General features: G+C 28.2%; 3 protein-coding genes across 4 annotated transcripts; all 3 read left to right on the forward strand.

The window, feature by feature from the left end:
* Positions 1–824: 824 nt before the first annotated feature.
* On the forward strand, positions 825–7,812 carry LOC132941669 (NEDD4 family-interacting protein 1). Its single transcript, XM_061009812.1, has 6 exons — positions 825–1,222; positions 3,748–3,864; positions 3,926–4,069; positions 4,146–4,193; positions 6,380–6,488; positions 6,584–7,812. The coding sequence occupies exons 1-6, from the start codon at positions 1,193–1,195 to the stop codon at positions 6,886–6,888; spliced, it is 753 nt and encodes a 250-aa protein (XP_060865795.1). The 5' UTR covers positions 825–1,192; the 3' UTR covers positions 6,889–7,812.
* Positions 7,813–14,839: 7,027 nt separating this feature from the next.
* LOC132941324 (uncharacterized) lies at positions 14,840–19,076 on the forward strand. The gene is made up of 4 exons (XM_061009334.1): positions 14,840–14,980; positions 16,318–16,506; positions 18,313–18,597; positions 18,679–19,076. Exons 1-4 carry the CDS (start codon positions 14,915–14,917, stop codon positions 18,709–18,711), a joined length of 573 nt encoding a protein of 190 aa, XP_060865317.1. The 5' UTR covers positions 14,840–14,914; the 3' UTR covers positions 18,712–19,076.
* A 1,225-nt stretch (positions 19,077–20,301) lies between these two features.
* LOC132941323 (glucose dehydrogenase [FAD, quinone]-like) lies at positions 20,302–25,435 on the forward strand. 2 transcript variants are annotated; one of them, XM_061009332.1, is made up of 6 exons: positions 20,302–20,738; positions 21,312–21,539; positions 21,692–21,862; positions 22,431–23,149; positions 23,819–24,106; positions 24,674–25,435. In XM_061009332.1, the coding sequence occupies exons 2-6, from the start codon at positions 21,341–21,343 to the stop codon at positions 25,160–25,162; spliced, it is 1,866 nt and encodes a 621-aa protein (XP_060865315.1). In that variant the 5' UTR covers positions 20,302–20,738; positions 21,312–21,340; the 3' UTR covers positions 25,163–25,435. The 2 variants fall into 2 exon arrangements, with proteins under 2 accessions (XP_060865315.1, XP_060865316.1); XM_061009333.1 differs by lacking the exon at positions 20,302–20,738 and adding an exon at positions 20,874–21,234.

Genomic DNA, 25,435 nt, shown 5'->3' on the forward strand with positions numbered 1-25,435 from the left:
TCAAATAACTTGTGATCTATTTTGTCATGATATTTATTAAGTAATAAGTTAACGCAGTAATCTAACCATAGTCAATGTAATGTAATAGGTAGGCTATTAGGTAGCCAGTAGTTGAAACTCGGTCATTAACTACATTTGACACTCTGCGTTTTTACATTTTTACTTACTTTATAATAATTATATACTATAAATTTTTATTAGATTGTAATAACGTAAAATATCATTACAAGATTTAATATTGAAATGTAAAAAAAATGTTATCTTATAAAAAAAAATTAAAAATAATATTGATGGAACGTATCGAGTCGTTCGACCAGTTGAATAGTTGTATAATAATTTATTTTATGTTCGTAGTTCATGCCTTCGTGGTAACGACCGTCGTTCGTCGACCACCGATGATGGCACGTTGCACAACAAATAATAATGATAACAAAATAATAATATCAAAGTGTATATTTTATATTCATTACTTATGACAAAAATACAAAATACAACTATTTTATTTTGTCTTGTAAGGTTGTATATTTGTATAAACCATGAACTACAAGATAAATTATACTAATATTATAGTACTTATAGTATTATAGGTACCTAATCTAACATAAAAGCTATATTAAACTATAGTTTTATTTAACTATTAGATAGTTAATACATAAATTGTATCATAGATTTTATATGCCACGAATCACGATGAATAATTAATTTTGATAATATGTTTATGGCTTATCGATTCCGGACGCCTTGTCAACGAACGCACAAACTATATAGTAAAGTTGGTGCGTTCTTTCGTTATCAATACTTTATCAACAACTCGTCAGAATGATTAAACATATGTTCATTGTTCAATGTTCAAGCTTTTCACTCTGCTCACTGTGTTGTAACTCGGATAAGTCGGATTCCTCCTAGTTATTTATTATTTTTTTTATTGGTCTCGTGTATAATTGCTAATAATTACTGTTTACCTTTGCAAAATGTGAAAAATTAAATATATTTCCTACCGAATTCTACACGACTCAGTTTAGGGCCGAGATTTTACTGTACAATATACTGGATAACTGGAGCCCGTCAAATTGTTGTTTGATTAGAGTTTAACAATCAGATAGGGTCTTGCTAATAAATGTTGAAGTAATTGTACGACCGATTCCAATATTAGACATATCTTGTATTACAAAAATATTAATTTCCATCAAAAATGAGTCGACATCCAGAAAATCATATCATGGTTAGTATATTATTACTATATTACATACATTTTGAATAATATCATTTCATACAAGTATTTACTTATGTAACTTAACTTTATGTAAGTTTTAAAATAAATAAATAGTATTTTCAATGGAAATATTTTATCAATAGTCAACTAAGATAACCAAATGATTACCTTTTATTTATAAAGTATACGGCTATGTATGCTATGTATGCAAATAACTTACTTTTATATTTGTTTGCTATCAATGTACCTACCTAGTTAATGTACCTAATTACACTACATTATTCATACCTCAATTTATACGTTATCAGTAGTAATAAAGAAAACATAATTATAGAGTATTAAGTCTGTGTTTTAAGCATTTATCTTAGTAATGTCCATTGGGAACTTGAAAAAAATATTATTTAAAGTTAGTTTTGAAAGGAACCGGACTACCTAAAACATAACTTGAAAATTGATAACTTCTATAAGTACAATTACCTATTTGGTTAATGAAAATAGGTACCTATAATTGCACCTACTTTCAAATATCATATTATATAATATGAAGTATTCTACATTTTCTTCATTATCTGCATTCAACATTTTTAATTTTTTCACTATTACCTACTTAGTATCTATTTTTTGAATTTAAATTTTGAAGATACGCATGCAATTTTGGTTTTATGTTTAGATAATACTTGCATTTTAACAGTTATTTACTTTTGGGATTAAAGATTGATAATTAGGTAGGTGTATCATCAAAATAAACAAATTATATTTACAGGACAAGTTTTTAATGATAAATATATATAAAACAACATGTAAAATAAAGATTGTAAAAATATACAATTTAGAAATTATGAATGGTTATTTGGTTTTGATTTAATATCAAAGTCCATGTTGAAAACTGTTTATTCTAAGAGTGGGTAAACAAATACTTAGTATCAAGGTTATTTTGTATATTTATGCAAAGGTGGGCAAGTTAATGAAAATAATTAAGTGAGGTTGAGTTAAGAAAACACAAAATTGATGAGTTAGAAGTTAACAGTTAACAAATCATAAATTTGACTCAATAAATTAAAAGTTAATATGGGAAAAAATATTAACTTAACTCTGTTTAAAAAAAGTTAATCTACTTTTTTCAATTAATATGTGTATCATAATACATAAACAGTATCTGCATTCTTTCTAATTTCCTAAACTATAATAAACAATTTTATTGAACTTAAATAGTTATGTAGAATATATATACCTACCTATTTTACTTTACAAAGTAATAAACAGGGCTCGGGACTTATAGCACTTAAAATCATTAAAATAAGCGCTTAAAAACATCATTATAAGCACTCAAATAAGCATTTAAAAACTTAAATTCAAGCAAAAATATTTCATCAAAAAAAATTTTCTTTTTACATGATAAAGTAGGTACTATATACATAATTTGTATAACTGTGCTAAAAATAATGATAAGGAAAAGTTTCTAACTAAAAAATAAATAAATCTTTATATTATAAAAAAAATCAAACTTCACTTTCGAGACAATTTGCATTATTATTTGTAGATTTTCCAAGGGATTTTCTGAAAGTTAAAATGTAAACAATATTTACAAAGTTGAAAAAAAAATTAGTTAATTAAATCCAACCGTCATTATTGCATTAAATGATTTAATTTTAATTCTTTCAAAAACAACTTTACAGTAGAAAACCATAAAAAGTAGAAAAACTGGTCAAAAAAAGCAAAATTAACCAAAAAAACTGGAAATAAGCATTTTTTTTTTTTGAAAAATCGATAATAAAAAAAAACAAAAGCACTTTCAAATTTCATAATCGAACGTGTCGTAACACGATATACACTTCCATAGCACTCTGCTGTATTTTAAGTCAATCTATAAAAATAAGTAAATGCTTTAAGTCCCGAGCCCTGGTAATAAAATATTTAAGCTATACATATCTCAATTAATAATAACAAATATTATTTTTTTTTATCAATTAGAATTATTTAAAGTCATATAATATTAAACCTAGGTATCTAATCTACTAAAATATATCTATAAACAAAATTATTTTATCATGAAAAATAACAGAAATGTTTGTTTTATTATAGTATTGGGTTGTTTTTATTTTTATTTTTATTTTTCTATTAATATTTTCTTATAAAACCATAAAAACAAAAAACTATTTTAACTTTATGGATTATATTTAAATCAACTTAGAAAAGCTAAGTTATTTCAACTGTCGATCAAACTCGTTAAGTTCATAAGTTGATTAGAAATTTAAGTAACTAGCTAAATTTAAAATTAACTTTTTAACTAGTTAAGGTTTACCTTTGTATTCATGTTAATATGCAATTTATTATTGAATCATATTATTATTAAACTATTTAAATACAAATCATAACTATTGATTACATTATTGTGTTGATGATTAAGCATGGCATATTTTTAACCAAACAAAATGTATATCTTGGAGTATGTTACCTCCTAATTCACCCATAAAACTCAGAATTGTACTTGAGAATTTATTAGCTGTATTAAATATTTAATGTGATTTTTATAGGATATTCCTCCTCCTGTATATACAAATGTGGCAAATAATACTCAAATAGGAGAATCAGAAAATGGAAATGTTAATACTTCTCAGCAAAATCCAGTTCATTCACCGACATCACCACAGGTATCTAATTAAATTACTGTAATTGAGATAAATAAAGTAATAAATTATTATTATTTTTTAGCATTATGATGTTCAGCCTCCTAGATTAGACTTTTCTGCTCCTCCCCCATATGAAGACTGCAACCCAGATTTTGTAAAGCTACCAACTTATGAAGAAGTGCAAATGGAAAAGCGATTAGAAGGAGAAACATCTCCAAGATTACCTGTTAGTTAAATTATTTATTGTAATTGAAAAATACAATTATTAATATTGCCAAAATAACACAGTAAACGTTTTTCAGGGAAGAGTTATTGGAGGACCTCCTAGCATCGGACCTTTACCACAAGATGTAATTATAAAACATTTTAATTACCCATCTATTGTTATTTATTGTTTTTTATTAGAAAATATCCATCCGGTTAGGTATACATTTTTTAATAGTAAATATTAATCAAAATAATACCCTAGTAATACTAGTATTTATAATCAATGTTAATATATTGTAGCTCTAAAGTATATATTTTATTTAATTAATACATACTTAGTGAATATTTTATTATCTTACACAATGCACATGATATGGATATTGTTGTTTAAATATTTACTCTTAAGTCTTGATTACCACTGATAGCTTTTATCTTGTTGATATTTTGATGACAATAGAATGTTTTTATTTTTCTGTCTGGACTACATAATTCCTGATAAATTTTAATATGTCAGTATAAAAAATGTGTTAATATTCATTGTGCAAATAATAATAACAATAATAATAATATTCAATATATTCTATTGTCATTAAAAAAACAATTTTAATTACATTTTTGTTTTAAATTAATTCCAAAATTATTAATAATAGCTATTAAATATATAAATATAAACCTATAATTATTGTTACCATTATTATCATTATTTCTATATTACTATTTAGTACTATGATTATTTATTGTTTATGTATATAAAATAAATTAAAAATAATTTATAAATAGCCCAAAATAAATTTTATATTATGTAGGTACCTAATATAATTTTGTTAAAGTAACTTATAAAACCATAATTTGACTCAATAATGATGTATATTTATCAGTGGCATTTATGCAAATGCCCACTAGGTTGTTCCTTATATTTAGGTTTTGGTGCTGGTTATATTGATGCTCATCAATTATGTCTGCTGTCTAGTAATAAATAAAATAAATATGATATGCCACAACTCACAAGCATTGCATTATCATTAATTTATTTATCGATTTAAACATTTTTATAAAAAGCTGACTGGTATTAATTCTAACTGGTGTTAATTCTAAAAAATAAATAAATTTCATACCATTTTTATTATTCGTTTGTAATGTTTCTATGATAAGAATGAAGTTTTAAATATTAACTTTAGTTTGAAAACTCACCAAAATAAATTGTTTATCAGGTAATAACTGTCTATAAAATTATATTATAAATTAAAGTTATGAAGATTCAAATTTCAAAACTAGGGTATAATCACTATATACAGGAATGCACAAAATATATTCTTTAAATAATTCAAATCATTCACTTTATGCCACTCCATTTGTCCTAATGTCTATTTAAATAACATAATTATTCCCACATCTGACTCAGTTAGATATCTTGGACTTAACTTGGATAAGCGCCTCACTTGGAATAGCCATATCCGTATAAAAAGACTTGCCTTAAACGCCCGTTTTCGCAAACTACGAACGCTACTCACAAATAACAAACACTCCAGTTTAAAAATTAAAGTTCTTATGTATAAAACATTACTCAAACCTCTATGGACATATGGTCTCCAACTATGGGGTACAGAAAAAGTGTCCAATACTAACAAAATTCAACAATTTCAAAATATTGCTCTTCGTAAAATTACTAATGCTCCACCTTATGTTTTGAATTACACTATACATAATGACCTGTCAATTAAAACTGTGACAGAAGAAGCTTTACGTTTCTACAAAATCTTTCATACCCGGCTGCAAACACACCAAAACCCACTCATTAAAAACCTATCTATCCAAACATTACCTGGCAACCCCAGGCGTAGATTAAATAGGAGCTGGTGCCGTGACTTGCTAAGGAATTAATACCAAAAACTTAAAATAAAAAAATAAAAAAAAAAAAAAAAATAATAATAAAAAATCAGTATATATAAATATAACTAGTTTCATACAACTCCCAGTCAAGTGCCATTAGTGGGTGGCTTCTTACTCACGTACTCATGTATTATCGAAACCCTTATCAAATATGCTAATTGTGCATAATTGTACAGATTGTATATATCATTGTGTAAAATAAAAAAAAAAAAAAAATAATTCAAATGACGTAATTTGGACGCTATGTGACTTTGCCTGTGATCGTAATTTGTAATAGAATTATTGAAAGTGAAATATAAGAATATAATATAATGTTAAAAATTAATATATATATTATGCCTTAATTTTTTGGGCTGCTATCTAAATTTACTGACTGAGTTGGTGCCTGTCCAGTTCATCCCTATATTATAAAATATTTTATATTTAATTTATTTTTCAGATACCAGCGCAAACATTGACTGTTCTCACGATTGACGCTGCACCTAATCCGTGTGAAATGGACACTAATTTATTAGGCACAGACTACATGTTTTTGACTGCATTTTTGGGTACATAATTTTGTTTTTTATATAATATAATACACATATTTATTATTTATAAACTATATTCTAATTATTTTTTATTTTATTTTTGTTTTTTATAGTGGCTTTGCTATTCAATTGGGTGGGTTTTTTGGTGTTAATGTGTTTGTGCCAAACTGTAGCAGCTCGTTATGGAGCACTTGCTGGATTTGGATTATCATTAGCAAAATGGACGATGATAGTTAAACGAAATACTGAGATGTCTGATTTATCACCAGAAAGTCGTTCAAATACGTGGCTTTGGTGGTTAGTTATGGCATTTGGATTTTTAATTTGTATTCGTGCTGTGATACAATACATGAATATCAAACGTGGTTGGAGATTGCTTAGTGTCCCTGCACAAGAACGAGTGTTATATTTTTATTAAATTTTTGATCTGCTGGTAAAGTAAAGTATATGCAATATTTATTTAAGTATTTAAATTTATTTTTGTTCATGTTTTATTTTATTTTTGAAGTCATAAGAATATTATTAAAAAAAAAAATAATTACTTAACATAAATTGCAAGTATTTAACCTTTGACAACACACGCAGACACCAATTTAATTGCAAAAATGTTAAAATTAGCTTGAGTACCAAATACAAAAGTATATAAAATTCTCCAAATCTTTTGTGTATTAAAATAACAAAAGAAGGCACAAAAATAATGCAAATTAGCACAATGGAAGTAGAACTTCATGTAAGAAGTGAAAAGACAATTAAGTTTTATGATGACAAAGAAGTTAAAAATGGTTTAAGACTGTTAAAAATCCAATAAGCTGGTTGAAAATAGTTTATTTTGAAGAGATAATATGACAACAATAGAATATATATTATAAATCATTAAACATTCCGATGTACAAATGTGGTGAAATATTCCCGCAGAAATTAAATCAAGACATATTCTTGTTTTGCTTACCTACTCGTGTATATATTAAACACCACAACATTTACTTAATATAAATATTTCAGTAACCACTAAATGTATTAAATAAGACAAGGCCCTGTTGATATAAACCAGGAGAAGGGGGGTAAAGTCAAAGGTCAGTCTGATTATTTTTTTAAATTAAAATTAACTAAAATCGTGGGGAAGCATGCTTTCCCCCTCCACTACTGCAGGTGCTCTTGAAACAAAATAAGAATATTATTGAGTGGTACACTAAAATATATATATTCTAAATATAAGAATTGAACTATTTTAATGAAGTTATACATTTTTTTAATTTTTAGATTTATGATCACTGATTATATAAATTATAAACAATTAAATATAATATTATAATATAATATTTTTATCTGAAGTGTGTTATCATAGGTTAAAAAATACCAATCCCCATTTTAGATATTAATTTATATTAAATGATTACTAAATAGTGGCTATTCTATATTTAAATGTATTTTTATCAAATTAAGTATAAGAAGTTAGATTCTTTATTCATCTGATTTTGATATAATTTACAAATTAAATATGAGTGAGTGTACAGATGTCATTTATTTTGAATGATTTTAGTGGTTGTGTTATTTTTACTAGAAATACCTTAAGACAACTTGTGTTAATGTACAATCTTATAGAAGAAAACATTTATATTTATTCTTAAATGTGATTCAAATATGATAAAACCATTTTAAATTTGAGTGCATTTTTATCTTTGAATTGATCTTTTGTTGTTTATTTCAAGTTATAAATTAATTTTTATAGTAATTTATAATATATTTTTGAATGAAAAAATATAATTTTTTTCATGAAATTTTATTTTATTCTTATTAAACTTGTATGTATTGACCTTTTTTTTGTAATAGTATTTACTGCTTACATGATTGGTTAAAAACTGAATTTGGAAAATAATAAATTCCATCCATTAATATCTGTGATTACTAGTATTTTCTTTTTATAATTTATTATTCTTATTTTTTCTGTAAAATTAATTTTCTTTTTATTTGTATTTGTAATTATATTTTGAAATGCATACATACTTTCTTTGAAGTTAAATTTTCTATATTAAACTAATTAACATTTAATTATAAAAGTATAAAGTAACTAAAAAAATATGTATACAACTATTATGTTTATTATACATTACAATGTATTTATACTTAATAAGTATTTTATGTAATGTTACTAAATATAATATTTTGATTCTTTAGTCCTGATTATAAAATAAAATATTATTCACTCATTAAATTTAAAAAGAGATTTTTTTGTATTTAAATTAAATGTAAATACCTACATTTCTTATTGTCATGAGTAGTAGTACATTACAGTTTTCATAAAAAAAAGGATTTTATTCGTAGAGGTTACTATTATTTTAGATGTTTAAATGTTTTTTGCTAATGTTTAAAATAAATATACTGAATACAATTTTTTTTTGGCTTTTGACCATTGATAAATAATAAATATTTATGTTAAAATTTAACTATATGCATTATATTATAATACACTTATAAGTAGTTAATACAATGGTATATCTTTAAACATACCTACATTATATAAAGTTATTAGTTTCATATAATATGATCTGAAATAAAGTATAGTCTCTAAATTATCCAAAATGTTATGAATTCAATTTGAAAATTGAAGTGATTTATGTATATTATATTATTGTATTAAACATGTATACAACTATTCTATTATATTTTATTTATTTTTTATGATAATATTAAATTATTTTTGTTTTTATTCTTAAGATATTTGTTTATTCACTTTATTATTATAAAGTATTAGTGTAAGTTCTTGTAATTGATAGTCATAATAATAAAGCTATGTGTACCTACCAAATATGAGATAATATTATGTAATGTATGTGTTATATAATATATTTTTTTCCCTTTAGATTGTCTTTTAAGTGTGATCAATTTTTTAAACACTTTTCGTTGTACACATTCATGTATTGAATTTATTTATGAACATCTACAACTATTATATTCTATATCTTAATATTTATACCTACTTATTGTATTATTCTCACATTTAACATACTTATGGGTGATCTTTGTTGCATTTCTAATATTAGTATTGAACGCTATAATATATTATGGTATGTATTATTTATTTGTTAAATTGTTTGTACAATTTATTTTGAGTGTTAGTTTGTTTATTGTGTGTTAACAATAAAAGTTAATAGTACATTGATAAATATTCAGACAAAATATTGTTTATTTGTTCTACACTTTACAATGTTGTAAAACATTACAGTATTTCTTAAATATTATTTTTAGAACATATATCTTCTAATACCTTATGCTACTTTTAATTTTAAGAACCAAGGGAGTTGATCTGCTATATTATAGGTACCAAGTATAACATGTCATTGAGTACATGGCTATATTGGGGATGTATTAAATTTGTATTAAATAAAATTCAATAACGATTCATTGTGTACAAAAATCATTTCTGAGCAGAGATGGTAGGTATGTCAGCCTATATTTCTAAGTGATATATTATTATTTACATTGCTATTAGTAATACTGTAGTTTGAAACTTTGAACTAATTTTTTCCTAAAACAAATTCCATATTATATTGCAGTGTAATAATTATTAGGTTTAATATTATTTTATATCAAACCATAAAAGTTTTTATCCAGGCATTGTTTTAGGCTTGGAAGGGGGGGGGGGGGGGGGCAGGGGTGCTTGGGTATGGCAGAAGATGTCATGTAAGCCACCAATAAAATACATTTCTATTATAAATTACGTAGGTAATCTAAAATAGAATGGTGTAACCAATTTTGTTTTTTTACTATCCCCTGTTAAAATTTTCTGGATTTGCAGCTGGATTTATAATAGTTAGGTTTTATTAGCCATTAGATATATAACAAGGTAAATTAAGTACTAGCACAGTAGCTCCGACTAGATTCACTTTCCCATCGAATGAGATACTGAATTTGATTATCAAAGTATTATTTCGACTACTTATCGTGTACACAGACACAAAAGATAAAAAACAACACACATCATTGTAACAAATCATTAGGTACATTCATTGCTCCGCTCAGGATCTAAAAATATTGTTTCAAAGTGCAAACACACGTTTTTTATTGATCTTTAAAATATGTGTTTTAAACATAGCAAACCTGATATAAGGTAAAAACATACATTTGGTTTTAACTTTTAAGATACAGTTTCTTTAATTTAGGTCATGTAAATGCGATAATTTGCTATATGCTTCTACCTCATCATCTGCCCAAGTAACCAATGGCAACCATTTATACACCAAAAGAAGTTTCAATATCTACCGTGAATCTCAAAATCGTCGTTTGGAACTCTTCAAAATGAGAATTTCGGAAAATCCTTTCTCTGTGGGTCTCTCATCATAAAACGAAACTATTGACCTAATTGTTATACTCATTATTAATTATAGCTTCGGCGGTGCCGGTTAGACGAAGATGATTGATGAATCATTATCTATTATCTATAGTCTATACATACATTATAAATAGGTACATAATTATATCTATGAATTATGATATACCCACTGTACAACAAAATGTAGGCAGGTACTTGTAGTGAAAATTAACTATTAGCTTACTTACGATAAATAAAATATATCTACGATCACATTACAAATTAATAAAAAAACTTAAGTATAGGTACCTAGTTATATATTTATAGGAACTAGGTATTGTAAATAGGTACCTATCAAGGTGGCGACTACATTAACATGCATGGTAAATTGATATTATCAGACATTTTTTTTTCTATACCTACTACAAATGAAGATAATATTATGTTTTCTGATTTTATAATAGCTTTACAAAACTTATATTTATAGTTAAGATGTCAATCACATACCTTACTTTGTTACATAGGTAATTATCCACGTTTATCAGTTACCTACTTGGCTACTGTTAGTTAAGTACCTACCTACCTACTTATACAGTAGACATTTCATTGTTTCTATTCGATTTAAGGTATACGGATAGGTATGTACCTACGTATATAGTTTTACCCCCTGCAAAATAGAACATAAAAAAGCAAAGAACTCATTAAATTGTATTTATCTCAAAATATAGCAATTATTTATATACCTATAGGTACATTTGAACATGCGAGTATTATATTTTTTGTTATAATTGATTTTACCAAATAGGTGCGTAAGAACTAACCTAGGTGTATATGAATATGAATATATGATACATTGATACCTACTGACTACATTAAAGTTTAAAATTTTAAATCACAGCTATTGTGTTTAAAATTCTAAATAAACTCCTATTAAGTTTGTATGTAGATTTTACATAGGTGATGATGTTTGATTTTAACAGTCAGTAAAAAACTTTAACAAATTTAATTTAAAATCATTATTGATTGAAAATATAATTTAGAATTTACTATTAGAATACTTATGTCAATATTTGATTTCTTCAATGGTTTCTTAAAGCATACCTAGCATACCCATATCTAAATACCTAATATGGAGTGATATTAGAAACACGCATGGAAAAAAACCAATGCAAAATAATCGCATGCGTGACTGGGTAGGTAAGTATCACAGAGAAAATAATATTATTATTCTGTGGTATACTGCCGCCAAAATTAGATACCCTGGTACAAATTATGGTATAAACGAGGCGCTTTCCGTCACCGGTATGGACGTCCCTTTAACGATTTTAGTGTGGCGAATTCTATGATTCGTAATTCGTATATAAATCAATCACTTGAAAATGTATTATAGGTACCTGAATCAGTACGACACTATATCTTGCAATTTTGCGCCGAGGTGAACAAATTGGGACGATACTACTATACTACGATAGTGAGTTGGTCGAATTGCACTTGGATTAAAAAAAAAGGCGAGTAATGGTGTAACTATGCACTCGGAAAAAAATAGGTAATGATCGAATTGTATTCGTGATCAAAATCAATTACCAGGTCAGAGTTTTTGAATTCAGTTGCTTATAATTATTACAAAATATAATTAAAAAATAATAGATAGGTATCTATAAGTAATAATAATTTGACATGTTTAAAAACGCTTTTAAAAAAATATTTATAACATAATATTAACATATAATTACATATATTATAAAAAAACTCATTTTTAAGTTGCAATTGCAATTCGACTAAAATAAGTGCAATTTATTCAACCTACTTGATAGTGCCCAACTGGTTAGGTAATGCGACAATGCAGCGGATCCTGCATATTGTGCCCTCTTTTTAAAAAGTATCTATGGTTGTAAAGAACGGTAAATAAGAACATGGTAGGTATATACCTGGTTCAATAATATAATAACAATTATACAGTTTTATGAATTTAAAATATTTTAACTGTATAATTGTTATTTGTTATTATATTATCGAACCGGGTAGATATACACATGTCACACATACTAGGTATGTTAAACATGTCATAAAAACTCGAATCAATAATGGTCTGTTAAGTACCATCCTTTGTACGGATCAAACAAAATATTTTTTACTACCTATGCTAAACACGTTCAGTTTGTTGTATAATAAATATTTTTTTTAAGCAGTTATTCGTGTTCAAGTTGAAATTTGAATATGAATTTTAAAATTAGTTAGTTGTGTAAATTATAGGTATTCATAGAACAGTATGAGAAAACGTACAATTATTATTTGTTTTGGTAAGAAAATATACAATTCTTAAAATTTTAAATTACTTTAATATGTCTTGTTGATGTTTGGTATATTATACTGATTATTAATTACTAATTAATAATAACTAATTAGTTAATAGTTATAGATATTACCAACTTGTACCATGTATAATTATACCTATTCTTAATATGTATAATATTTCTTAATGCCTTATTTAAAATAGACACACTTTACATTTCTTAGAGTTAAATACATATTATACAAATGTATACTTCGTAGGTGATACATTTTATAGATACATACCTAATAATGTAATGAAACTATAAGAAAGATTCGTTAAAATTAAATTATACTTAATTTTTTTTTTTAATGTACTTCCTGCTTTTAGCGAATGTACTTACTAATACTATATTTTTACTCATTTTCCACACAGTTGTTACCGTTTTAGATTTTAAACTACACAATTTAAAACCAAATATAAAGCACTTATATAAATGTTAGTAGTATTACTATTTACTAATACGGTTTAAAACTCGAAAATCGATCGTTTAGTACTTTTGTACCAACCTAATATTAAATTACATATTTTTAAAAACTATAGTTAAATACCTGTTTTTTTTTTGGAAACTGTAAGTAGTTTAGGTAATTAGGTATCTATATTAGGAAATATGTATTCCCGTCTTCATAAATTATTTGATAAATTTATGAATATCACACATATTATTTGGTACCTACTTGTTGAAACAGTATAAAACTAATTTTGAAATAAATATTACTTACCACTTAAAACAAAAATTTCAATTGTGATTATTTATTTATATATTAAATTACGTCTACTTATCATAATTGACGATCTGTGTAAAACAAAACAATTATTTCTATTCGAATTGTTTGACTGTGTTCTATGAAGTAACGTTAAATTAGATTGGTACAACATTATGAGAAACTAAATAAGACTATTTTTTAGGTACCTAAAAGTAGGTTCAGGCAGGTACCTACTTACTTTTTATTATTATTATTTTTTTTTTTAAAGGAAATTGAACGATTTTATTAAATTAGCTATTATTTGTTTGGTTATCAATTTCAAATTAGGAAAGTATCTCATATTAAACATGGCATATATTGGTATGTATACTTGTTTAAATAATAAGTTCACCGACTTTTCAAATTTTTTTTTTACATACAAAATATACTGAAATATGCGCTTATATATTATTTAATAAACTATTTGATAAATTATACTTACAATATTAAATCATGTATTTATGTACGGTATACACAATACGTGTAGGTACCTAAATGTGTAATACACCTAGCCGACTTGGGTAGTAGGTACGTAGGTACCTATATACCTACTATAATAAATAATAATTGTATACTTTCTATAATACACACCTAATACTTACTAGACATCAGTAGTCATACTCATTTCCCAAAACCCAAGTATCTATATTTGTTATCGTATACCTAATGAAAATAAAATATAACACATAACTTTGTCATATCTATTTATTATTTACCTTCATAATATTATTCAATATAACGTTAAAATTATGTTAATAAAAATAAATAAATTCCGTTTATAATAATTTAATAGCTAGATAGGTTTCGTTTCGATAACATATTAGAATATTAGATTACATGAATAGCCAAGTAGATAACTATGAAATGATTAGGTATACGTGGTGTTTGAAAATGTCTGTTCTGTGATCGACTATAGTGGGGACCAGGTTTAAATGACATATATTCATCTGTTGGACAATGAGTAGGTATAAAAGGAATAGCTATCTTGGCAGTTTCAATTAACAGTTGTTGATAATTTTTACTCGTGACTAGACTGAAAAATAATTACAATTTAGTGATGGCCGTCTTAAATATTGTCATTTGCACAACATTGGTTGTGGTTACTTCACTAAGTACCGTGCAAGTAAGTAATAAAAATCATTACTTAATACTCCAGACTCCAGTACTTACACTTTTAATATTATAATTTATTACCATTTGATACAAAAAACGTGTAATTGGATATACTTATGTAATAATTATATACCTAATATTGTAGATATGTATTTTTTTTAAACTTAACTTCCCTAAGGCATCTTTATTTGAACTACAATTAGTAGTACCTATTTATAAAACAAATACAATACACCATAGGTTTATAGGTACCTATATAATAATAAACTACACACAATACGTTACTACGTTAGTAATATTAATATATAAGTGCATGTGTGCATATGTGCATCTGAAAAAGTAATAATAAATCCCCTTGAAAACATATTTTTATTAAAGTATTAGTGAACTCCTTACCTAATCCAAAATGTTCGATATTGAACTTGATCCAATCATTGGAAAAAACTCAAAAAACTTATAAATATTAATTTACGAGATTTTTCTATTTTAAAATTCCATATCTATGTTGCTGCAGGAATGGTATAATTTAATGAGAGCAGAGACAGATTAGGATTTAGGCCCAGACCGAAAAATTAATATTTAGAGGTCCATTACTAAACCATTACCAGTCCCATATTTGGGGCTATACTATATACACAATAAAAAAAATATATCGAACTATTTATAGTTAACCATAATAATAAGTAACAATCGTACTGATATAATGATATATTTATCATAATATTAGTTAATGATTAAAGTTAAATTAAAATATTAAAATATAAGTCCTATATATTCAAAATATTATTATAATTTATAGTAGGTAGGTATTTATTATATTTAACAATTTAAAAAATGCATTATCTAACTTACTTTTTATTAAATAAATCGAAATACCAGCTCCAAGTGGAAAATAAATAAATAATAATTATATAATATCAATGTGATACCTAATTGTTGTTTTATCGAACATGATCACCATTATTAGATGATATTCACAAGTTCACAACAACAAGGACAACAATAGTTACACTACCTAGGTAGTAGGTACCTATACTTATTATTCAGTTTTTTTTTTTATATTAATATAAACTATTTATCAATGATATCGACTATTGCTATTTTGCTTTGCAATGCTCGCTACGAGAAAGAACATGAGAAGTCTAGGAAAAAAACAGTCTAAAACTTTAGTCGTTGCTACAGAAAAGTTTTGAAGCTTTGGCTCATCGGGAATTTTCCGATTGCCCTATGTGACTCAATCTGTCCTTAGATGAGATAATATAATTAAGTAGATGTAGAAGTACAGGTACCAGCTAGCTACTTATAACGTATTACTTTATTTAATTCATATAACCTACATATGTTTAGAGCAATAGCATACCGATTGAAAATGCTGAAAATCAATGGGTAGTTGATGCCCAAAATTCTATAAAAGATTCTTTGTCAAAAATAGAATCGTATGGAGTAGAAAATGATACGATCAAGACGATAACCAACGAAGCATTCGATACATTTACAAAGTTCGTGGAAAATGACCTGTCTAAAATTATTAAAAAGGTATTCTATATAAATTTAAATTAGTAAGGTAATTATTTGTATTTACTTCATTGTTTTATGTATCATATACAATTATAGGTAATTTTTACCTAATTAAGATTTATGCAAATCAAAATAATATGAAAATAGTAGATAGTTGAATATTTGAATCTCATAAATTCAGGGTTTACTATATTGAGATGCGAGTCGGGAGATAGCAACAGATACATTACATAGCCATAGCCAAATTTAAAATTATAAGTCAATAATCTACTCAGGTGGCAGAGTACATCACATTTTTGGTTACTGCTTACCAGCCGATAGCCATGGAAGTACCTATAATGTAAAATGTTAGTATATTTTGGTTAGTGTAAAAATAAATAAGAGTACTGTCTTAAGAGGGCTTTAATTTGCCATGTATATACTATGGTACTTATAATAGTTGTACATTAATTGTAAGACGAAGACAAGATATGCGGGTGTGATGAACGGGTGCATACCTACTATTTGTCTTCCGAAGTTCAAAAGGTCCATACTCCATAATTTTTATACTAATTGCGTCCCAACTATATACGATTTGCCTCCTGATGTACATACCCTAAATTTCATCGTAAACGAAAATGGTCTGATAATAATTGCCTCTCAATGGGCAGGTATTAATTGGGTAACTGGTTCCTAAACGATTCAAACATTATATAAATGTATTTATAATTTTAATTACATTACCAAATGTTTTTTATTTTTTATTGTATTATTATTTTTATAGTTGTATAATATTCGTATACATGTATATAACATTAGCTGATCCCGATCACTTCGTTGCCCGTAAAAAATATTGCGATTGTTCAACTCCTTTTGGGTGCAACTCAACCTGGGGAGATATATACTACGTCGAATCGCGGACAATATGCGAAAATTTGATTTGAAGCATTATGCTTGCACCTGATCTGCCCTATTAACCAATGGCAACCAAATAAAAATATTAAATAATATTAAAAATATTTAATAAACAAACAGCTATACTAATTTATTAATATTTATTTATTTCTTCAATAACCAATAGCAACCATTTATAAACAAAAATGTCCACCGTAAATCTCAAAATCCCAATTTTAGCACCTCCCATGGTGGAGATAGGAGAGTAAAAAATACTTGACGACCTATTTTTATACCTACCAAATATAAGAAAAAAATTTTCATTAAAATCAGTCGAGTCGTTACGGAGGAGTTCGTACACTAACACCACAGATTATATAAAACAAAAAAAATATAAATATAAATATTAAATAATAAAATATACCTACGTATATTTATATAGATTATCGAATTTTACTTCTCGGAACAATTCATATTTTGTGATGGCATCATAACAATTGAATTTTTACAAGGTTAGGTAAACCTTTTTCAAAACTATAACAAATCACAATAGGTACTATGTATTATGTAAAATGTAGGTATACATTCATCCATTGACGTGGTATATTTTATTGAAGTTTTTGAACCACTACTTAATTTTATATGGGAGGCAACTAATGTGATCATTTTTGGGATGCAACTCGTATATAATACCAACTACCTGATTATCGGAGGCAACTAGGGTATATCAACCTTTTTATTTACGATAAGCATGGGGAGCAATTCGTATATTTTGGGAGGCAACTAGAATGCATTGGTGAAGTACTCATTGCCATTGTCCGTTGGCTTTAAAAAAAATTAAATCGGGCAAATGTGGCCTATCTTGTCCACCAATAAATTACGACATTCGGCCATTCCATTACGTTATTAAAATATATTTTAAGATGTTATGTATGTTGTATTTTTATGTAGGTGGATGATATAAAATCGGAAAGGATATGGGTATTAAAAACTCAATTGAAGAATTGGTCAGATGCTTTAGAAAGACTAAATAAAGTGTCTGACGTGACTGAGAAAACGCCCGATAAAGCAATAGGAAAATTTTATATGACCATCGATTATATAGCCAAAGAAGTTGTTGGATTTGATCAAAATTACAATTACGATTCAAATGAACCGAATGAAATTGTTGAGGAACTCAAATCGTTACTTAAAAAGTCTGTTACCAAGTTGGTAGAATATGCAAATTCCGTTGAGGTATTAATCTGATGTCGCAGTATTTGGGGGTGAAATTAATTACATACCTATATATTGTACCTATTATTATTTTATTTTCAGGATCAAGTTTCCGGAATTTCTAAAATTGAATGAAGCATATCAATAAAATACGTATCTGTTAATTATTCTAGTTCATGAAAAATTAGTGTTCACCCATAACGCAATAAAAATTATAAAAACATTTTTTTTTTTTTTTTTTAACACAATATACTTATTATAATGTTTATTTTTCCACAAACTTGCACTTTTCTTAAGTATATTTTTATTATAATTGTATGCACAAAAAAATATTTAAATGCCACTTAAGGCGATCACTTACTTTGCTTACATCTTGATGTGGCCCTGTAAAGGTTTACAAATTATATTTCACTATATTATACAATATTGAAATTTCTAATTAGGAATTAATTTATTTACTTTTGACTTCAAAAAAATAAATAAAATATATTTGAGTTAATGATATTAAAGTAATACCAGCTATAATTTCTTTGTATCTTTATAATATTATGAATATAATAATTGTATTTGTGTTTCATCAATCAGATAAAGTGTAGGTGTTAAACTTTCCAAAGATTCTTTATTAAAGAAAAACGTATAACGATTTTGTGCGAGTAGCGTATTATAACAAAATAATAAAGGTATACTGTGCACATATTATGGTGTTATTTAAAATAAGTTTGTAGTTATTCAATATTCAAAGTTATTTAACACGGGTATCTACGAATAATGATGTACAATATTTTTATTTTTGTCAACTATTTTATGAATCAAGTGATTAAATTATGAAAATATTCATAAGGAATTATTATGTCCTTCAACAAATTAATGAAATAACGTTCGACTAATAATATTGTATTATTAATGATAATTATATCATTGCATTGTGTTTAATATATTAAACGTGGGATTATCTAATTTCAATGTAATTGTTTTATAATTATTTTATATTTTACAGTATAATATACTCACGTAGTCATGTATATTATTATACTTATAGGAATAATTATTATGTTAAAATAAAATTTATTGGTATCTAATAAAAGAAGTCTGCCACAAATAAAAAGAATTAGTCTTGACTAAAAGCGTACTAACAATATTTTCAAATCAGGAAATTTCGTTTTTTTGGTATGTAACATATTTTGTATATTTATCCAAAAAATATTTGCTTATAATAATTATGATGTACCTAATAAATACATCATGAACACATATTTAAAGTAAATATTTAATTTTATATTTTATAAGTTTACTCTAATGTAGGTAGGTAGGTAACATAATACAGTGTAATTTAGATATATTTTGATCCGGAACAATACGATATTAACTTCAATGAATATTGCTCGATATGAATTACTTTTCTGGCGATAATTTCATCAAAAAAATATCCGATCGATGAAAATGTAGTTTAAATCCATTATAATATTTTTTTTTCCGAACGAGTGGTACCGACGTCGTAGTCCCAATCGCGCGGGACGCAATAATCTCACTGAGAGAAATGGAAAAGATCTATCCAATTTTCCGGTTGTTAGGGTTTACGATGACACGCTGCAGCGCCACCGTATACCTACGTAATTATATCTAATTCAAACTGGTTCGAATAACTGAAGAGAGGTGGGTGTCTAAGAGTCTTGCACGAATACCGTTATATTATATGTGCGCGCGGTTCTGTAGGTATAGGTAGGTACTCATCTCAATGTCAGTGCGTAAGGTCGTTGATCTGGACGTGTATAGAAGGTAGATAGTTGTTCGTTGTCCGTAACCTACCCAGGAACGTGTATAAAGTATAATGTTGTATATTGTACGTTAGATTTACCGGTATAGATTATATTAATATGGTTTCTTATTATTATTCGTCATCGTTAAATTAATTATTTCATTTCCGACGCGACAATAATGCATCCGCGTGAGCCTATTGTGTTCACTTTGATTTGCAGATCACTCTAACGTTCGCGGTGTGTCGATGTTAAAGTGTAATATTATTATCTATATGTATATAATCGTCATCTGAGCCGTCAATTGTCGTTGCATTTGTTTTATGACGTATTGAGTGAGTTATGGCTTGATGTCGAAGAACCAACGTTTCATTTCATACAACAAAACGCTAACCGGGAAACATTTTGGTAGGTGATTGAATGTATCTATTATAAAGATATTTATGACACACCTAATTGTTATAAATATTTTATTGTCATCATGATTATAATGTTCAAGACATATTTTTGAATCAATATAAATGGATGAATTTTAAAACCATGTACGATTATGTCATGCAGGTACCTAATCCCACCCAGTGTGTTCCAAAAAAAAAATATATCGTAGTAAACCATAGGTAGGTACCTATATAATGAACGATATCTACGTGCTATTATTAATCTGATCTACTTTAACGTAAACCAATTTTACTGAAATATAGTTTTAGTAAAAAATACGCACATTTTTACCATTCTAGTTTTTATATCCTACCCGTCCAACTTTGCACATTTGAAAATTAGGTTAGAGCGACATGTTTATTATAACATACGTCTACGTGCTCGTTGTCACGTCGGGCGCCGTTCCTTTCTTCTTCGCCACATCCGCCGTACATGGTATAAAATATAATACTGGCAATTGGCATCGGTTAGTTTCACCACCGATAGTGATAGTGACCTCAAACATCATCAGCGACCCATCGTGTAGCTTGTTTATGATTTTAGATTAGCTGTTGTGATACTATGCGGTACTTATGAGTGGCGTGGAAGTTATACCCATCGGAGCGATTGCAGGGGCTGCGTCGCAAGTGGCCTGGTTCCTGCCCGTTTTGGTCGCGGCTATTGCTTATTTCCACTATGAAGTAAATGACCCCGAGTCAAGGATTATAGACCAACCCGGCAATTTGATACTCGACCAATATGATTTCATTATAGTCGGCGCTGGATCAGCAGGTGAAAATAATATTTTATTTTATTATAATAGGTATATTATATTATATACGAGATTGTGCAGTTCTACTTCCTTAATAATTTTTATAGTGATATCGTGACATTCACTTTTTCAAAATGACATATTTTTAAGAAAACACGTTAATATTACTTAGGTGCGGTGCTGGCGAATAGATTGACTGAAGTCGAAGATTGGAGTGTATTATTAATAGAAGCCGGCGGAGATGAAACTGAAATATCCGACGTGCCTTTGTTGGCTGCCTACTTACAACTTACCCAGCTCGATTGGCAATATAAAGCTGAACCCCAGGATACTGCGTGTTTAGGTGAGTAACAAATTAATATAGATGGACATATTTTGTGGAATCAATTTATTCTTAGCGTAATATATCAATAAATTTACAATGAATTTACTAAAGTTTGTTGATGGTATTGATAACGTGGTATTATTTAAATTTTAGGTACACACTTTTGAAGTATACTGATCTAAAAGTTTTATTAAGTTCTTCTATAGTTTGGAAATCCACACAAATTATACTTTGAGAAGGGCATTTTTAAGTTTCCCAATATATAAGTTACCTAAAACTAAAATGTAAAATTGTACAGAAAATCTAATTTTAAGCTTTATGGAATTAAAATACTAAGATATTTTAATTTTGCATTTTTTCTCATTATTTTGTACTAAAAACGATCAAAAGTTCTATAAACATTAATGATAAATAGTACATAAAATGTATGTTTAGTGTATACTGTGTATTTATGAAGTAAATCAAGGTTTAAATAAAATAGGTTTAAAACCATAAAAATATAAAATGATTTTAATACTACACTTCTGTCGTCTACACACATAACAAATGGACAGTACTTTATGCAATAAAAATATATATATTTCAGCTATGAAAGATCAACGTTGCAATTGGCCCCGGGGCAAAGTCTTAGGTGGGTCCAGCGTGTTGAACTATATGATGTACGTACGTGGGAACCAAATGGACTATGACAGCTGGTTGAAACAAGGCAATCCGGGTTGGGGATACAACGACGTGCTCTACTACTTTAAAAAATCAGAAGACAACAGAAATCCGTACCTAGCACGGACCCCGTACCATTCGATGGGTGGTTATCTGACGGTGTCCGAGGCGCCATACAAAACGCCGTTGGCCGACGCGTTTGTCAGGGCTGGGCAAGAAATGGGCTACGATATCCGCGATATAAACGGCGAACGGCAAACAGGTTTTATGATACCTCAAGGGACGATCAGAAGAGGAGCCAGATGCAGTACGGCGAAAGCTTTCTTGAGGCCGGCTAGACTACGGAAGAACCTTCACGTGTCCATCAACGCTCATGTCACACGTGTGGCAATCAATCCCGAGACAAAAGTGGCATTCGGCGTCGAAATGATCAAGGACAACACACGGCATTTCATCCGGGCCAACAAAGAGGTGCTTCTGTCGGCGGGTTCCATCAGTTCTGCACAGCTGCTTATGCTCTCGGGCATAGGTCCCAAGAACCATCTGACGGAAATGGGTATACCCGTTCTAGCCGATTTGGATGTCGGGAAAAATCTTCAAGACCACGTCGGACTCGGTGGGCTCGCATTTCTGATTAACAAAGAGGTGATATTACTACGCACATTAATCAATAATAATTAAATTAAATTTTATTTAATCAGATAAAAACTAATTACGGTTGATGTATAAAGGTAGGTGTACCGCAGCAGTGGAGTGCCGTAACTAAGAGGAGGCATATTTTATCCATAATTACATTACTTGCTTTCTTCTTTTAATAAAAGGTTTAAATATTAAATCAAATTCAGACGTTTTACCTTTACCGTCTTGCTTGTTATCTTCTTAAGTATGCATTTTTAATATTATGTTGACCTGAAAATATCATTCTTAATGCTAAAATATTACTAAAAATATGCACAATTTTACCAGTGACAACAGCTTCCAATGAAAAAAACGTTTGGATTTAAAAATTAAATTAAATTATTATTATTATTCCCACCTTGACTTATAAAATTACAGTATAATTTTTGGTGATGCTTTATTCGCTATATTTTATTACATTTTCAATAATACTTGAAAAATTAATTTGTATTAATATTAAACGTGTATTTTATCACACTATAATAATTATTATTATACTATAATAACATAATTATTGTATCATGAATAATTATTAGTAATGCTATAATTAGTGTCCTCAAAACAAATATATTTATAGTTACGGTACTTCTGCAGCGAGTTAAAATATAACCGCGTGCTCTTTCGTTCGTTGTACAGGTGTCGTTAACGCAAGAGAGAGTGGAAAACGTCCAAACTGTTCTGAACTATGCTACGATGGGCGATGGGCCGTTGACGGTCATGGGTGGTGTCGAGGGTTTGGCGTTTATCAACACCAAATATGCTAATCAATCAGTCGACACACCGGACATTGAGTTACACTTCGTTTCTGGTTCCACCAATTCTGATGGCGGTGTACAACTGTGGAAAGCTCACGGACTGAAAGAAGAGTTTTACAAAGCTGTGTATGAACCAATTAACAACAAAGACGTGTGGTCTGCTATACCTGTAAGTGAAATAATAGCTTAAAAAAATTCGGAAAACAAGTATATAAGATTTTATTGTCATAGAGTGTGAGAGGGTAGACTAAAGCACAAGAATTAATAAGACGAATATATTATAAATGTGCTAAAACAAAACATTTTTCTCATACGTTTATATTTTAGACATCAATATATTATAACTGTAAAGTTATTAGTTAATACTATGCTTAACTGAAATGTTTTACATATTTGTTACATTCTTATGCATCAAATGTTTCACATAATATCTTTTGCATTAAATGTTTCACATATTATAGTGGCTTATGCATGCGTCGACTAGAAATTGAATACGGTGGATTATTATCTACACTGATTTTTTTTCGAAATATTTGTAGCAGTAGATACCTACGGTATTCATCGAGGAACTTAAGTTTGTTGAGAAAATCAATTTTGATTATTTTCTTATTAGTTGTTTAAAATTAAATAACTTCACATAGACCTAGCTGAAAACCTATAGTTAACCTATCACCTCTCCCTGACACTTCGGCACACAGCGATAAAATGATATAACCAACATTTCGCTTATTTACAGATGTTGTTGAGGCCCAAGAGCCGAGGTGAAATACTGTTGCGAAGCACCGACCCTTCCGTGTATCCCAGGATCTTGCCCAACTACCTGACGGTCCAAGAGGACGTGGACACGTTGGTGGAGGGCGTCAAGTTCGTGGTGGCCATGTCCCGGACCACAGCGTTCCGCCGGTACGGCAGTCGGCTGCACGACATACCATTCCCCGGTTGCGCCGCTGTGCCCCGGTTCACAGATGCCTACTGGGAATGCATGGTCCGGCACTACACGGTGACCATATACCATCCGGTGGGTACCGCCAAGATGGGGCCCGAGTGGGACAAGACCGCGGTGGTGGACCCGCGGCTCCGGGTGTACGGAATCCACGGGCTGCGTGTGGTGGACGCGTCCGTCATGCCCACGCTGGTCAGTGCCAACACCAACGCGCCGGTTATAATGATCGCCGAGAAGGCTGCGGACATGATCAAGGAGAAATGGCTCGGCAGGAAACGGTGACACGACTGTGATTGCGACACGCACGATCGTCACGATCATCTATAATTTATTGTTTTTTTGTTGTTTTTTTTTAACCTAGATCTTATGATAATTTATTATTACCGCGACGATTTCTTTCTTTCTTATATTATTAGCATTATAATGATTTAAAGATATTATTATCATCCTGACCTGCGCAAAATACATTATTTATTTATGTGTATACCTATAACGTGACAACGTTTTAATAATGGACATATTAATTATATAAAACAAAAAAATATTATTTAAACA

Source organism: Metopolophium dirhodum, chromosome 3, assembly GCF_019925205.1.
Source record: "Metopolophium dirhodum isolate CAU chromosome 3, ASM1992520v1, whole genome shotgun sequence".
NCBI lineage: Eukaryota > Metazoa > Arthropoda > Insecta > Hemiptera > Aphididae > Metopolophium > Metopolophium dirhodum.